A 16812-nucleotide genomic window follows, 5' to 3' on the forward strand; every position below is an offset into this window, starting at 1 on the left:
GTGTGGAGTGCCAGTGAGCAAGCAGGTCGGCAATCTCTCTGGGTGGGTGGCCAGATGCAGAGGGCCCACCGAAAGACCTTTGCTAGAAACACCCACCCTCGGGCACCGATGAAAGCCGGGCGGGGGTGCCAAATGGTCTGGATTTGTTCAAATAGGTTCATAGGTTTAAGTTTGTATTTCACAGGTTCAGGTGACTTATGAAATGAAACCTCACAAAGCTCCGTTGAAACCTTTTTCTTTGGGGCCATCTTACAAAGCGTACTTTGTCAGAGGACGTGTCACTGTCACTCTCAGAGCAGAAATCAGGACTCCCAAGTTGTAGAGAGAAAGCAATGACAATTAAAACCTCAACTCTGTAACCAAGGCTCCTTCTTTCTAACTTTCGGCACTCAGAGTAAAGGATGACACTCTGACCAGAACAGGGCTCGGAGATGGGAAGCCTGGTGGGGAAGAGAGGTGGCCACCCCCAGGGCAATGCTGTTCCCTCTGGGGAGATGGGGGCACGAAGGCGACTCCCCGCCTAACCTGCTTCGTAATTGGGCTTCCAGCCGCTGGTTTGGGGAGGGTCTTGCTGTCTAGTCACGGTACAGTAAAGTGCTAGTTAAAAGCACTTTGCCGAGGGGCGTCTGACTGGCTCAGCTGCAGAGCATGTGACTATTGACCTTGGAGTTGGGAGTTCAAGCCTCCAAGCCCCACATAGGGCGTAGAGATTACTTACAAAAAAACAAAACACTTTGGTGGGGTGAGAATCAGGAGACTGGGATTCTGGCCCTACTTCTGCTGCCTGATGAGATGTGTACTCCCTGGGCCTCACCAGACTTCCCGTTCACCCGCATTGCGAGGAGAGGGCTGGCTAGGATGATCTGAGCATGCAGATGCGGAAGGATAGGGCCTATGGAGGATGGAGGACAGGGAGGGCTGGAATGCTTTGGAGAAGGTCACGTTCATCTGCTCATTAAAGGATGGGGAAGGCCAAGGGCCCTCTAGGTTTGGAGTGGGCCCAGAGCCCAGAGCGAGGGAGTCTCTCAGGCTTAGTGTGCTGAGTTGCCTAGGCCTGGGATGCCAACCGGCCCCGAAGGAGAAAGGTCCCTCAGCCCCCCTCTGTCAGCCATGGCCTTGTCTGCTCCTACCTTTGAGTGGATGCCTGCAGAGTCGTGGCTATAGCCTGCTTGCCCGTGTGAGCTCCCTAAATGCTATGCGTGTGGAGACCTCCTCTAATGGCCGTGGACCCCTCCCCCACCCTGAAGTGAGCATGCAGGCAGCACCCCTGTACTCTTTAATCTTTTTCATCATCTGTGGGGATGCTCATCCCACCGTGGTCCTCCCCGTGGCCTGATGCATGCAGTGAATGTGTGCCTTCTGCCTGCACCTTGAACTGCCCTTCGGATCAGGCATCAACTTAATTCTGGCTGTTCTATCTAAACACCCACCAGTCCAAAGGAGAAGTCAGAGCCCCGGAACAGCAGAAGACAGAGCCCCCCCAGCTGAAGACCAAGCGCCTGAGAGAATACACCCTCAAATGCCACTCGAGCATGCCCCCCAATAACACCTACGTCAACTTCGAGCGTTTTGCCCGTGTAGTAGAGGACGTGGCTCAGGTCGACTGGGGATGCCGTGCCCTGGCAGGGACCCACGACACCATCCAGGACGATATGGAGGCCCTGGTCTCCATATACAACGAGAAGGAAGCTTGGTACCGAGAGGAGAGCGAGAGCGCCCGGCATGACCTATCCCAGCTCAAGTACGAGTTCCGCAAAGTGGAGTCCTTGAAGAAGCTCCTGCGAGAAGACATCCGGGCCACAGGGGCCAGTCTCGGAAGCATGGCCAGGAAATTGGACCATCTGCAGGCACAGTTTGAAGCTTTAAGGCAGGCGTTCTCAGCAGACCTACAGTGGATCCAGGAACTGGTGGGCAGCTTCCAGCTGGAGAATAGGAACGCAGATGGCCTGGGCTCCGTGTTCCACAGGGACGCCAGGGAGTCCCTAGTGGAGCTGCCCGACAGATCAGCCAGCAAGGAAGTCTTGGCCGGCTTGAAGCTCTGAGTACCAGAATCTAGTTGGTGATGCATGCTGGATGATTTGCAGAAGCGTGCTTCCGAGTGCCCTGCCAGGGCATCAGCTAGAATTATCCTGCGGGGTGTGTGTCTGTAACAGAGCTTTCCACCCCCTTCACAGAATCCAGAACCAGGAAGGTGCTAGCTAGTTATTCATTCTGCACCTCCTCTCACCAACCTGGGTTTCTTGGGGGGTGGCTGGCACAGAGAGCAGCCAGGCTGTTAAAACAATTGCGAGTGAAAACCCCTCCGCAAACCCTTCTCTGGAGGGAGGATGGCTGGCCCTGGGGAGATGCTTGATAATTGATTTGTAATAATGGATTTGTTCACATCTCACTTCCCATCTCTGTGCCTTAGGGACTGCAGACCAAAGGGCAATCTTTGCTTTAACTAGGGATAACAGTAAGCCAGTGTGGTGCTTTCCTGCTACAGAAGGACGGATTTAAAATGCACGGAGAAAATATTGCCTTTTGTTTGCACTGGCTTTTCACTTACTGAGCACTTACATCTTTGATCTTTTAAAGAACTCTGTGAGCAGGAAGGTGGGTGGTATTATTATTGTTGTTACTATTATGTCCATGTAACTGTTGAGGAAATTGATACAGAGAGGAAAAGTAACTTACTCAAGGTCTTTCATAGCTGGTCGATATGGATGGAACAGAAACCTAAGAAGCCTGACCCTCAGATGAGGTCTATGGGAAGAAATAGTGAGACTTTGCTATAAATATCCACCTTCACGTTGAAGTTCAGGTCCAGAGGTAAAGTTAGCAACTTCATCTAGTTCATGTATTCTGCCAGGTATAGGTAGAATGCCCCATTCCTTTAGACGATTGTCCCAAGAAGTGGGTCCTGGAGGGTGCAGTTCGTGGGTCCTATCTAGCCCTATCCCTGTCTGAAGATCAGCTTGCAGAGCAGGAGGCAAGGGGCAGCATTTCCCCCTTTTCCCCCTCTACCCCTTCTGGCTAAAGGCCCCAACCTTGTGTTAGGAATGAAGACCAAAAGGAACTCGACAAGAAGGTCCCTTTTCTTATGTACCTAGGGCACTGGGGCCCTGAAAGGGCTGAGAAACTCTGAGAGTTTAAGACTGGGAAGCACAGGGCGCCTGGGTGGCTCAGTTGGTTAAGCGACTGCCTTCGGCTCAGGTCATGATCCTGGAGTCCTGGGATTGAGTCCCACATCGGGCTCCCTGCTCAGTGGGGGGTCTGCTTCTCCCTCTGACCCTCTTCCCTCTCTTGCTATCTGTCTCTCATTCTCTCTCTCTCAAATAAATAAATAAAATCTTAAAAAAAAAAAAAAAAAAGACTGGGAAGCACAGGCTCAGTGGTCCCCACCTGACGCCAAGCTTTGAGCACACCTCCCTGAGGACTGTGTGAGGTCATCTCCCTGGAGGGGCCAGTCAGCCAGCTCATATGGACAGAGCGTGGTGGAGTGTGGGCCCAGCACTACGCTAGAAGCTTGGGGTGAGAGACCAGATGGTATCATTTCAAAGTGAATCATTTCAAAGTGACTTCACAGACTCACAAAACACCCTTGTCTGATAGGCAGGGTAGGTGTTATTCCCAATTTGGAGTTGCGGAAACAGAGAGGTTGTGATTTGCCCAAGGCCACGGTCGTGGTAAAAGTGGCGCCCTTCTGATGATACGTCTGTTGCTCTTTCTTGCTTCCCCTAACTGCCTCAACTCCAGGAGTTTACTCTCTGCTTACAGGGCAGAGATACCCATACTCACCCATCCATCTATTGACAAATAATGTTTGAGCACCTGCCAACTGCCGGGCGGTCGGGTTGGCGCTGGGGATACAATGTTGAGTGAAAACAGGCTCGTTTCCTGCCTTCATGGAGTTCACAGTCAGGAAAAGGATTCCAACATTAATCTAGAACATTCTACAAGTACAGAAGTGCAGGTGGAACACATGCTATGGAAGAGAAGTGTGTAGCTGGCAGCAGGGGTTTGATCTAGTCGGGGAAGACTTCCCTGAGGTGGTGATGCCGGAGGCGAGGTCCGCAAAGCAAACCAGGGAGAAAGAAGTGTTCCCGACAGAGCTGTCAGGGCTAGGGCTCGGTGGTGGAGGGGGCATGGAACCTGGAAGGGAGAGGATAAGGTGGGTATATGGTGTAGATGTGTCTGGAGAGGAGGCATGACCAGTGGTACTTTGCCATATTAAAGAGCTCTGCCTTCATCCCAAGAATCATGGGGAGCCATGATGGATCCCAGGCTAGTCAGCTGCCTGCGCTGCTGGGCAGGGGAGGGCATGGCCAGTGAGCAGCACAGATGGCAAGTGGTTTGGGACAAGACATGAGATTTTGACCCCATGCAAACCTACCTCCTTTTCCATTATCCTGCCAGATCATCTCAAATATCATACATAATATTTGTAACAGAAACGGTTTCTATCAAATGTAAGAAACCATATTTTCATCAAATATATGATGCATTGTTATTTCAGATACCAAAAATAAGAAAGAAAAAAGCCAAGTGAGGTAGGAGACTGCCTCCCCTCCCCCCACCCCAAAGCTGAGACACCTTCACTGAGAAGGCAAACCAAGAAATAAAGCCATCGTGCAAAAAAGGGAAAGCAAGGAAACGTGTTTCATCCTTAATGCTAGATGGAGGAATGAAAAATCCTCCCCTGAGAAGAGGAGCCCCAGGTGGGTGGTACTCACGCAGGTGTGCTTTCTGTATTTGCCCAATCCGTGTGATCCGAACGAACCTCAAGCAGAGAATCTAATGTCACACGGTCTGAGGTTGGGTGGCCCCCAATGTCCGACAGAAGCAGTGTGGTCATCTCCTGGAGCACCTGTCTTCACTTCAGACCCACTGTAATGATATGATGCTGTTGGTTAGAAGAGAAGTCCTGATTTCAGAGATCCAAAAGTGTGTGCATTTGGAATCGGAAATGGGAGATAGCGAAACCCTGTTTCCTGTGCCCTGCCTGGGAGACTGGCTACAAGTGACCTGTCTCCAGTCTCTCCAAGAACTTACTCGCCCTTTGGCCATGTCAGTAGACCTTGACCTCATACAACCAGATTTCCTAAAGAAAGGAAGCCCCCAGCTGAGTAACTCAGGTTAAACTTCCTTGTGAAGGTTCGAGATAAAAGGCACTACAGGAGTAAGATGGTGCTGATTTGAATTAAGGAGACTGGGAACAGGGAGGGGAAAGCAGTTAGTCCAGAATCGTGGCACCGGCCACTCACCGTTCGTGCTGGGAGGTACTGAGAGGCGAACCACCAGACACTCTCGTTTTACAGCATTTGACAGGACAAGACCTGGCTGGAGTCATGCAGCTGGTCATCCCCAGAGCTGGGGTCAGAACCATAAGTGGTTTTCCTCCCGTGGAATCGTGGGAGGAAGGAATCATCCTTTCTGTGTTCATGTCCTGTCATTGGTAACTATTTATTATTTAGATGTTTTCTAAGCAGACCCTTTTCTGTACCTAAGAGCTTCTGAACGAACACAAATGAACTGAGAAGTGCCCCCAAGTCTTTCAGGGAAATTAGAGGAGGCTGTGACCTTCCTCTGTCACTTGGCCGGTCCAACTCCTGTCACCCTTTGGCATCAGAACTTGATGCCAGGGGGAGAGCCCAAGGAGGCCCGTGGAACGCCCAGCTGGAGGATCCGCCGGATTCCCCGCCACATGCCCATAGCTGGTGTCGTAACCGTGGAGTCAAGGGCAGGGCGGGGCTGACAGTGGCCGGATGGGGTGTCAGGAGGGGAATGTTTCACTGGTACCTAGAGGGAGGAAGGCCTGGGGGGCACTGCCAGGCCACATCAGCCACAAAGGAAGAGTTTTCATTCAGCACGTATCGAGAGGTTGGCCTCTGCTCTGTGCAAATGCCACCCTGGGCTGTCGGGGAGGCTGAGCGTGTGACATCTTCCTGATTATGGATTCCCAAGGGAGATGGAGAGTCAGCATCTGGGGAAGGCAGCAGCCTGTCCCCCCTCTGAGGCAGATGCGCATGGCACGTGATAGCTCAGCTTTGCGGGAGGAAAGGTGGAGAGAGCCTGGTAACCGGTGAGGGGGCTGGCAGTGAAGGGATGGGGCAGAGTGATAATGGCAGGAGAAGTCAGTCTCCCCCGCGAGCCCTCTCCCCGCACTGCCCACCCTCCCCCACAGGTGATCATGAAGACGGCGGCCCCCCACCTCACTCTGACAGGCAGGGCACCCAGCCCGTGTGGGAGGTGGCTGTGTGCCCAGCCACCAACCCCACTGTCAGCCTCTGGAAAGGTCTGTGGCACTGAATGGCCTTTTCTCCTTTGTCTGTGAAACTCTTGGCCTGTGGAGAAGATTCTTTGCCCTGTAGAGGAGACCCAGCAGTGGGCATATTTGAGGAGCAGAAGGGACCAGTTCATTTGGACAAACACTGATTGTGCTCTGGCTCTGAAGGGAGGTGACAGATAAGGACAAGACAACCCCTGAATAAAAGACTCAGTGTCTGCGACAGATGGAAACCACCCCCCCCCCCCGAACTGGGAGATGGGAAAGGCCATGCTGAGTGATAAAATAGAGATACCCAATATTCCAAAAAACGAGAGAGATGAATTTGGACTGAGAAAGGGTCAGGGGGTCAGCAGGGGGCAGAAACGTTCTCAGGGAGGGTCCCCCCCGGAGGGTCCCCCCCTCCAACACCTCCTTCCCAAGCTGTAGCCTGAGAAGGTGCCATGTAGAATTTGGAGGGGTGGGCATGAGCCCAGATTAGGGCCAGGAGCCTGGACCTGTTAAACGGAGATAGAAGAGGAGCTTTACAGGAATTTAAGAGAGGGGGTGTTTTCGCTTTGAACTTTTTGTTGTGGGAAATTTTCACAAATATCCAGAATGGTATAGTGAATTCCATATGCCTCTTACCCAGCTGCAGCAGTGAGCAAGTTATGGCCCATAATCTCACGTGCACCTGCACCACTGCTGTTTCCGGAGTATTTTAAAGCAAACTTTAGACTTATTTCACTCATAAATTCTTCAGCATGTATTTCTAAGCACTTTATTTTTAATACTACTCCTGTACCATTATCACACCTGACAAAACCAAGAATCATTCCTTAATATCATGTGGATACATATTCCATACTCCCGTGTCTCCACTTTTCTCCAGGTTGTCCTGTTGGGGGTGGTTTGTTCAAATCAGGATCTAAACACAGTCCATGCGTGGCATTTGGTTGTGACGTCTCTCAGGTCTCCTGTCTTCCATACCGGTACATGAGGGAGAGCTTTGGAAACTTCTCCTGGGGACAAAAAATTGCTCAGAAAACTGAAGGTCCTGGAAAGAGGATTAAAAGTGCGGAGACCTAACTCAGGAAAGTGAGACCAGGTCAGGCAAGGAAAGGGGGCATCCCACTCCTTTCCATTGGCTTCTTCTATGTGCAGGACGACCTGCAGAAGCGCAGTCTCTCCACAGATCTCCCCACCCACGTATAAGGAGGCAGACACTCAGGTCCTCATAAGCCTCATGTGCTCCTTTCCTGGAAAGACTGGGAAGTGAAGCCATCAAAAGGGAGAGTTGGAGGTGCCACCTAGAGAGAGACTGGATTAAGGGAGATTGGTGGGGCTGGAGACAGACAGACCCAGGCTGGAGATGGAAGTGGGTGCTCAGGTGTCCCTGACTTTCCATGGAGGATGGGGCTGGAGAAATGGCACAGATGGAGATTTGAAAAGTTGCAATCTGTTTGCAGTTTCTAGAGGAGGCCTGGTATTGAGAGAAAATCTGGAGTGCCTCTTCTTATAAAGAGAGTTCCTTTTTTGTGCCCGGGGGGTAGCTGCTGTTCCAACTCTCTGCTCTCTGGGCGTCGATGCTGACCCAGCACACCCTGCTGGACTTTGTCAAGGCCATTTGTATCTCCATAAAAAAAACCTGACTTCAGCCACAGCGTTCTGTCTTCGTGCCTCCTTTCCGACATTTTTCCGAGACACTAAACATGCTCCTAGGAGCCTGGTCAGAATTGCCCATACTCTGGCCAAAGGACCTCAGGTTGGAAGGTGGGTACTGTGTGTTCGCAGAGAGGGGAGGGCCAAGAAAAGGCAGAACACAGCCCCATCCCCCTGACACCCCTAATTTAGTCAAAAGTGTTGGTGCCATATTCCTTCTGGGAACAGATTTCACTGCAGAATTTATGTCTCTGACTTTCAAGGATTAGATGGTAGTATCAGCATGTGGTGAGCCTCTTGGCAACCGAGGAGACCCATTGATTAGGAAAGGCCAGCCTGACAGATTTATGCCTGGGTGGCCCCCTTCTCAGAGTTCATGCTGTTTTGTGTAGCACATAGACAGGGCCCTAGAAGCAATTGCGTCACCTCCTGTTAATGGCTTCTGGGAATGGTCCCCCCTCATATTTTAGTTGGGCCCCTCTGCTCCATGGCTGGTACTGCTGGACCAGTTGGAAGATAGGATTCTTATTAATGGGATTCCCCTAACTGCGTGTTGACTTTCCAGCCATGGGGTTCGGGCCTCTCTCTTCTGGCAAGAGTGCCAATCAGTAAGTGGATAAAAAGAGGTCCCTTCCCTCCCAGCGTGTGCTGATCCCACCTCATCAAACTCTCCAAGTGAAGTACAAGTGTCCCCTGCAGGGCTTAGGCTCAAAAGTGAATGCAGACATCAGTGAGGTTGGAGGTAGAAATGTTCTGTGGGTTGGGGAGGCAGCGAATCACCCTGGAAAGGAGATACTAGTTGCTGGGAGGTGCGGGAGAGGGAGAGTAACAAAAAACAAATACAGAATAAAACGTCAGGTAGTGATGGCTGTTAGGAAGAAGTGGGGTGCAGGCACAGTGCGTTGTCTGGGGCACTTGGGGTGCTATTTTATATAGAGAAGTCGAGGAAGGCTTCCTGAGGAAGTGACATTTGAGCAAAGACTGAACAAAGTGACAAAGTGAATATATGAAGGAGCAAGAGCAAAGACCCTGAGATTTTGGGTTCCTGAGCCAGCAAGCAGACTGTGGGAGCCACAGCGACAGAAAGGAGAGAGGGAAGAGGAAATCAGGTGGAGCAGGACCCAGATGGTGCAGGCCTTGGGGGGCTTGGTGAGCTTGTTGGGTTCCATCAAGGGTGCCGGGAAGCTGCTGGAAGGCTTTGATACCAGTTAAAGTCAGGCTCTGCCCTCTTTTGTGTCTCCCCTCGGGTGAGACCTAGACCCAGGGCTGGGCTTGCCGGTGCGACCGAGGAGGTGAGAGGCGGTGAAGGAAAGAGCTAGGAGAGCTTAGCTGGATGGTCCCCTCAGCGGCCTCATCCTCTTCTCTTCCCTCTCTGTCTTCCTCCTTCCTCCTCCCCTCATTCCCCCCCTCAGTCTCTGGCCCAAAGAGTGTTTTAGTTTGGGAGAGTGAACAGCCCCTGGCTTTCTCATCCCCCCTCCAATGTCAAGGGTATGTGCACTTTCCTCCCTGCTCCCTGACCCCCACAGAGCTCTGTTGACTCCCAGGCAGAGCCCTGGGGAGCCATGATGTCACGGCTGCTGATCCAGAAGCCCGGGCCTGTCATTGGCAGGAGTGAGCAGGTCCCGGGTCCGAGGATTTCATTCCAGTGTGTCTCTTCAGCAACTCGGGGAAACGAACGTTATAGCTGTTAAGCACCCACCGGTGTCTGCTCTGGGTGGGGAGGAGGTGGGGCAGAGGACACTGACAAAACCATGAAGAAAATTCTTTCTGTGCCCTCAAGTTGTTTTTCACTAGTGAGACGGCCCCACTGCAGAGCTGGCCGAGGTTGGTGAGGAATACTGAGGGAGCTCCCCTGTGTTTCGGTCCTGGCAGGGGGAGAGTCACTGCCTTTCGGAAGCTGTCTTGGAGAAGGTCATGTTTGAACTGGGCTTTGAAACACACAGGGGCCTTCCGGGAGCACAGGGGCTGGGGTGGGCATGGAAAGTGCGCCTCCTGCCGGGAGATTTTAGGTCCCCAGCAGTGTGGGCCAGCCCTATGTGCCCGCTTCCCCGTGCCAAGCGCCATGATGAAAAACCAGCAAGAATGGAGGAGTGCTCCAAGCATGGAGGGGAGACAAGAGCAGCGCCCAGGAACCCACGAGCGACGTCACTCGGCATTCACTGAGGAGCCAAATGAGGCATTGCTGTGAGGAAGCTGTGAGAGCAGAGAGAAAAATCGAGCTGGGTGGCACCGTATGGGTCATCCCTGGCAGTTCATTTTCTTGAGGTCACAGAGTTCTCTGCGAATGGATGAAATCGATCAGCTCTCTTTGGAAGAAATGTATATGTGTACACACCCATTAAATTAAATTTTTTATTGAGATATAAATCACATACCATAAAATTCCCCATTTAAAAGAATACAGTTCAGTAGTCTTTAGTATCTTCACAAGGGTGTGCAACAATCACCACCATCTAACTCCGGGACATTTTGTCAATCCAAAAAAAACCTCATACCCTCTCAGAGTCCTCTCTCAGCGCCCCCCGCCCCCTCTAGCCCTGGCAACCACCAATCTCATTTCTGTCTCTATCAATTTGCCTATTCTGGGCATTTTATGTAAATAGAATCATACAATATGTGGCCTTTTGTGTCTGGATTCTTTCACTCAACATAATGTTTTCAGGGTTCATCCACATTGTAGTATCTGTCAGTACAATGGACCCTTGAACAACCCAGGTGTGAACTGTGGGGGTCCACTTTCATGTGGATTATTTTTTTATAAATACAGTACAGCACTGTAAATGTATTTTCTCATCCTTAAAATTTTCTCAACACTTTATTCTCTCTAGCTTGCTTCATTGTAAGAATACAGTACGTAAAACATGTAACATACAAAATATGTGTCAGTCGACTGTTTATGTTATCAGTAGGGCTTCTGGTCAACAGTAAGCTGTTAGTTGTTAAGTTTTTGGGGAGTCAAAAGTTATATGTGGGTTTTTGACTATGTAGGGGTTCAGTGCCCTAACCCCTGCATTGTTGAAGGCTCAACTATATTATGGATAATATTTCTGAATTATGTTCCATTGTAGAGAAGTTTGTTTATTCACTCATCAGGTGATACACATTTCAGTTGTGTCTACTTTTTGGCTATTATGAACAATGCCGCTTTGAACATTCATGTACAAGTTTGCAGACTAAAATTTGCAAACCATTTCAGGGGGTTCAAAGAAACTCTGAAACCTATCTTTTGATCTAGGCAAACTTTGTTTTACAGAAAGGGAGGAATTCAAGGGGGAATGGACTCATCAAATTGTTTACATTAAACATGTCCAGTTTTTTATATGTCAATTATGCCATAATAAAGCTATTATCCCCATAATACAGATGAGAAAACTGAGGCTTAGTGAAGCTAGGCCAGCTTGTTGGAGAAGTCAGGATTTAAGCTGAGCTTCAACTGCCAGGCTGTGAAAGGCAACTATACATCCCATTTCCTCTCCCTCTCCACTGAAGCCCCCATTTCCTTCAATTTACTTTTGAACGGAGTCCTAATGTTCTATTTGCCCTCTGTTTTGCTAAGCCCAGTACCAGCCCAGCTCACAGTGGGCATCCTAGACTGCTGTCCAATGACGCTTCCCCAAAGTGAGCCGTGATTGAAGGCTCTGCCTCCCATTCTTCCCCTCTGGGGGGACGAGTCTCCAGCCCAGCCAGAGTGTGTGTCTGGCTGTGTTCTAATATAATGGCACCAGGGGCATCTCCTGAAAGCTGAGAAATCTGTAACCATTGGCCTCAATGCGATGGCCCTCTGCATGCCCTGCCCTATGAGGAGGTGCCAGAGTCAGGCTAAGGACAGCATGTGGCTGGGGGTTTGAAGGAGGGTGGGTGGCTGCTGACCCAAGCCCAGTGTCAAGCCACCAAGCTCTGCTTTGTCTCCCAGCCGGTGGACAACCAGCAAGCCCTGGTCCGCAGGGAGTCTGTGGTCAACCTGGAGAATTTCAAGAAGCAATATGTCCGCAGGCGATGGAAGGTGTGTCAGGGTTTGGGGTGGGGAGCAGGGGGCCCCGGCGGGTCTCTGTGCACGGTCTCACCTGGCAGCCCCTTTTCTCTCTCCCTCAGCTCTCCTTCAGCATTGTCTCCTTGTGTAACCACCTCACCCGCTCCCTGATGAAGAAAGTGCACCTGAGGCCAGAGGAGGACCTGGTAGGTAAATGCAGCGTTCTCTTCTTGGGCAGAATTCTGGGGTGGCCTGGAGCTCGGGGATGGAAGGGAGCAGGTGGGTGCTAACTGTTTCTCACCGGTTCTGCTCGTCCTGTCCTCTGTGCTGCGTGATCGGCAGAGGTTGCACATTTGGGGGGGCCGCTGGGGTGGTGCCAGGAGGGGAGCACTCCGATGGGGCAGCATGGGCTTCTGGAGGATCTTGAATCCTTTCCTGGTGGGCTTTCAAAGGGACTGCTGCTGCCGCTTCGCTGCCCCAGTCTTTTCCCTGAGGACTTGCAGCCTGCTAGGGCCCTTGAGGGCTCTGAATTACACGGCTACCACAGTCAATCCAAAATGTATTCCTGATAATCCGAAGATCTACTGTAGAATGAGAGCTTAATATTCGTTTTTCAATTTTTCCATTTCTGTTTTGCTTTAGATTGCCATCAATAACAATAACAACAACAACAACAATAATACTTAGATGATATTTGACTAGCTTGTTACTGTTTATGTACATTTAAAATGAGGAACTTACTCAGGAGTGTGGCCTCTGGAACCAGACTTTCAGAATTCATATCGGCCACTTACTAGCTGTGTGACCTTGAGGAAATTATTTAACCTCTCTGTGCCAAAATGCTGTCCTGTGTAAAATGGGGTTAACAACAGTTCCTACCTCATAGAGTAGTGACGAGGATTAAATGATGACATAACCTTAGAGCCTGTCATTAGAAGTGCTCAGTGTGTATTAGCAGTTATTATTGTATAAAATCTCCCCATAGACTAAAATGCAGTGCCAAGTGCTTCAGAATGCAGTTAGTATTTCTGCTTGTAGAGGTGCCCGGGACAGATGCTCCCTGCTGCATATCAAATGTGGGGAGGCCCCAGAAGTGTCTGGGATGGCACAGGAAGGGCAGCTGCCTGGGACAGATGGGGCTGTCAGCCCTGAACAGCCCCAGGACCCGCAGCTCTTGGGCTGCATCCCAGGACCTCCCTCCGCGCCACATCCTGGGGTCCACTTTCTTCAGCCGAAGCTCTTGATTCTTGCTCTTGATTTGAGGGTTTATGGCACCAGAGGCCCTAAGCAACTGTGGCAAAGCCATGTCCCTTCTCTGACTGCTCTCCTCATCTGCTATTCAAGGGGACTGGACTTTCCCTCTGAAAATCCCTGTTAATGACAGGCAGATTTCCCCCAGCTTACTTTTTCATTGTTTGGCTCTGACTCATGCTAAAAAGTGGCTATTCAGCAGAGCTGGAGTTATTTTTATTTTTTATTTTTTTTAAGATTTCATTTATTTATTTGACAGAGAGAGAGAGACAGCTAGAGAGGGAACACAAGCAGGGGGAGTGGGAGAGGGAGAAGCAGGCTTCCCGCAGAGCAGGGAGCCCGATGCGGGGCTTGATCCCAGGACCCCGGGATCATGACCTGAGCCGAAGGCAGATGCTTAACGACTGAACCACCCAGGCGCCCCTGGCTAAAGTTAATCTTGACCTTGGACTTCCAGCTGGCTCAGGCCAGGGGGAGGAGAGAGAGAAGGCCCTGTCAGGGCGTACGGCAAGTGACTTGTTCTCACATGATGGGGACCATGGGGGACAGGACTGGAGAGTAATTGGAAAGAATGTAAATTTCTTTCTTAATTTTTGTCCCTGTGCACACATTTAAAAATAGCCCACTCAGTGCCATCAGCTCAATGGCTCATTCTACAAGTGGAAAAGGAAGGCTTGGGTCCCAGACATCTATTATACAGTTTTCTCAAAGGGAATTTCCTTTAATAATAATAATAATAATAAAATAATAATAATAATAATAATAATAATAATAATAGGTCCTTTTGTTCAGGCAGCCTTAAAATTGAACATCCAAGAACAGATTATTTATGACGCACTGAAGTCTTTCTGAATTAGTACCTCTTTTAATAAATTTTAATAATTTGATTAGACTGGGGTCGCCTGGTGGCTCAGGTCCTGTATCCGGCTCCCTGCTCAGCAGGGAGCCTGCTTCTCCCTCGGCCTGCTGCTCCCCCTGCTTGTGCTCTCTCTCTCTCTGACAAATAAATAAATAAAATCTTAAAAAAATAATTTGATTAGACTGATGTGGCCTGAATAAAAAAGGCACTGTGACCTCCAGGATGGCTGCCCTGACGCTGGTTGAGCCATGGAATGCCCTTTACTCTTTTCCTCTTTCATAAAGATGGAGCCCAAAAGCCAAAGATGCAGCCTAAGCCAGTCAGAGCAGAGGGGGTGTGGAGCAGTGGCCATCAGAGCTTGGGGAGGTCCCTGTGGCTCCCCCCTGCCCCCCATCCTCTCCAGGCTGAGTTCAGGAGACCCTGAACACTTACCCAAGTGGTCTTGGTTACGTGGCAGCTACAAAGAGCACCAGATATCATCTTCATTATTATTATGATTTGGCGTCTCCTGGTGCCTGGTTTTTCCCAGATGCGCTGCCTGTTTTCCTTCCTCCTGGGAAGGAGGCCTCAAGGCAGTTGGTCCCTCCCCACCCCCACCCACCCCATCCCCAGACTCTAGACGGAGCAACAGCCTTCACCTCAATGCCCACCTCCCCGGCTTGCAGGCCCCTTGGCCCAGTATCAGCCAGGCTGCCCAGCGCAACCCCATCACTGGCCTCTCGTGACCCTCTTGCCCTGGGCCTCTTTTTTTTTTTTTCCAGAGGAGTTGTGAGAGTGACACAGAGGAGGACATCGCCAAGAGGAAAGCTGTCCACCCACGGAGGAGGAGCAGCACCTCGTAGGTGGGCCGGCTCTCTCTGCGCAGACTCCGGGTCCCCACTCGTCACCAGCACCCAGGCGTTCTGCATCCCCGAACGCTTTGCGAGACAGATGAGCCTGCAGGGTTCAGGAGCACTTACAGAGGAGCAGGGGGCCCCTGGGAGCGGTGGCCGTCTCCTGTGGGGGAGGCCCTGACATCCTCAAAGCTCTTATTCTCCATAAAACGGGCTTTCACCTGTCTGCCAACCTCAGAACCTCGGGTGAGGTGTGGACTTGAGAAAATGCTGTCAATGAACATCATCATCATGGGGGAAGGTCAGACTTGGGCAGGTTTCCTCACAGGATGAGGGAGTTCAGAACCAGCCTGGTCGAAAATTACACCAGAAAGACAGAGACCTCCCCCATGGGAACAGGACAAGTGAGAAAAGTGAATCTTAGGGTGTGACGGACCAATCCTGTGACCTCCCAGAACCCACATGGAGTCAGCATGTTGGGCTGACCAACAGATTAGGCCTTCTAAAGTAGCCCACTGTATTGTAATTTTTTTTCACTTTTATTAAACTTCTGATTTACCTGATGCTTGGCTTCTTCCAGGGCTATCCCCATCTGGTTTTCTTTAGCTCAGGTGCCGGACTCTGGGCGAGCACCCAGGCTTGGGGTGCTGAGTGGAGGGTGTCTCCGAAGGTCACGGTGAACCATCCCCTCTGGACTATAGGGCACCTGCCTTCTACATCCTTCCCTAAAGGTTTTCTGCCCCCCAATCAGCACAGACACAGCATATAATGCCTGTGCCCCCCCCCCACTATTACCATCGCCCCTGCTAGTAGGGGCTCCGTTGTGTCTCCCAACCCCTGGTACCACAGAATATGACTATATTTGGAGTAAGGGTCTTTAAAGAGGTAATTAAGTTAAAATGAGGTCATTGGGGTGGGCCCCAATCCAATGTGCTGGTGTCCTTAGAAGAAGAGGAGATAGGACATCAAAGAAAGACCGTGTGAAGACACAGAGAGAAGACAGGCATCTACAAGGTAAGGAGAGAGGCCTTAGAAGAAACCAACCCTGCCAATACCTCGGTCTCAGGCTAATGGCCTCAAGAGCTATGAGAAAATAAATTCCTGTTGTTTAAGCCACCTGTCTGTGCTACTTTGTTAGGGCGGCCCTAGAAAACAAATATATTTGCCAACCATGGCCAAGATGGGGCAGGGGACTTTTTTTTTTTTTAAAGGTTTAATTTATTTATTTGAGAGAAGAGAGAGAGCACAAGTAAGGGGGGAGGGGGAAAAGCAGAGGGAGAGGGAGAGGGAGAAGCAGACTCTCCATCGAGCAGGAAGCCCAACATGGGGCTCGATTCCAGGACCCCAAAATCATGACCTGAGCTAAAGGCAGACACTTAACTGACTGAGCCACCCAGACGCCCGGGGCAGGGGACTCTTGAAAGATGTGGATGGAGAAGGGCAAAAAAGGACCCACAGGGAGAAAGGACAGGAAAAAGAGATGGGTTACATGGACCTGGAAGTAAGGGAGGCTTAATGACGTAGAAATCTGGGCCCTGCTTTCCAGGCCAAAAGAATGGTGACGCTGACCAAAAGCCCAAGAGAAGGTCTTTAGAAGCCAGAGGTCAGGGTGAGGCACTGAGACTGAGAAAGTACGTGGGAAGAGGTGGGAAGAAAGGGGAAGTCTTGGAAGGTGCGTGAGGGGAAAGTGAGCCAGGAAGAAGAGAGCGGGGGAGGAAAAAGGACCGAAAAGAAAAGGCCTGGGGAGAAAGGGAGGCCGAGTCAGCAGCAGGTTTGAAGCACATCCTGTGAGGGAGTGGGCCACACTGCTTTCAGTCAGTGCATGGATCCAGAGCAAAATGGCCCCAGGGGAACAGAAAGGCAGCCCAGTTTCAGAAAAGCTCCCAGGCAGAAAGGGAGAGGAGCTGTCAGTGTGTTGAGGAAGCTCTGCAGCTGACCTGTGGTTCCTGGGTGTCCTTGTTCTCAGGCAGAACCAGCTCTCTGCCTCACT

General features: G+C 50.8%; 2 protein-coding genes across 7 annotated transcripts in view; both read left to right on the forward strand.

Moving 5' to 3' along the window:
• Window positions 1-11815, forward strand: LOC144382882 (death-associated protein kinase 3-like). The gene has a single exon (XM_078079227.1). It carries the CDS (start codon window positions 1533-1535, stop codon window positions 2040-2042), a length of 510 nt encoding a protein of 169 aa, XP_077935353.1. The 5' UTR covers window positions 1-1532; the 3' UTR covers window positions 2043-11815.
• The window catches only part of DAPK2 (death associated protein kinase 2), a 115545-nt gene extending 100566 nt beyond the window's left edge, over window positions 1-14979 (forward strand). For 5 of the 6 annotated variants that reach the window (XM_078079222.1, XM_078079221.1, XM_078079224.1 and 2 more), the window contains 3 exons: window positions 11823-11912; window positions 12002-12085; window positions 14751-14979. In XM_078079222.1, coding sequence (XP_077935348.1) covers window positions 11823-11912; window positions 12002-12085; window positions 14751-14831 — 255 coding nt within the window. In that variant the 3' untranslated portion in view covers window positions 14832-14979. Of the gene's footprint in view, window positions 1-11822; window positions 11913-12001; window positions 12090-14750 lie in introns of all 6 variants that reach the window. The other variant, XM_078079223.1, reaches the window with a different exon arrangement.
• Window positions 14980-16812: the final 1833 nt, after the last annotated feature.

Source organism: Halichoerus grypus, chromosome 8, assembly GCF_964656455.1.
Source record: "Halichoerus grypus chromosome 8, mHalGry1.hap1.1, whole genome shotgun sequence".
In the NCBI taxonomy this organism is placed as follows: domain Eukaryota; kingdom Metazoa; phylum Chordata; class Mammalia; order Carnivora; family Phocidae; genus Halichoerus; species Halichoerus grypus.

Excerpts from the sequence above, each read along its gene's own strand:
- LOC144382882 (XM_078079227.1), top strand. The coding sequence starts at position 1,533 with ATGCCCCCCAATAACACCTACGTCAACTTCGAGCGTTTTGCCCGTGTA.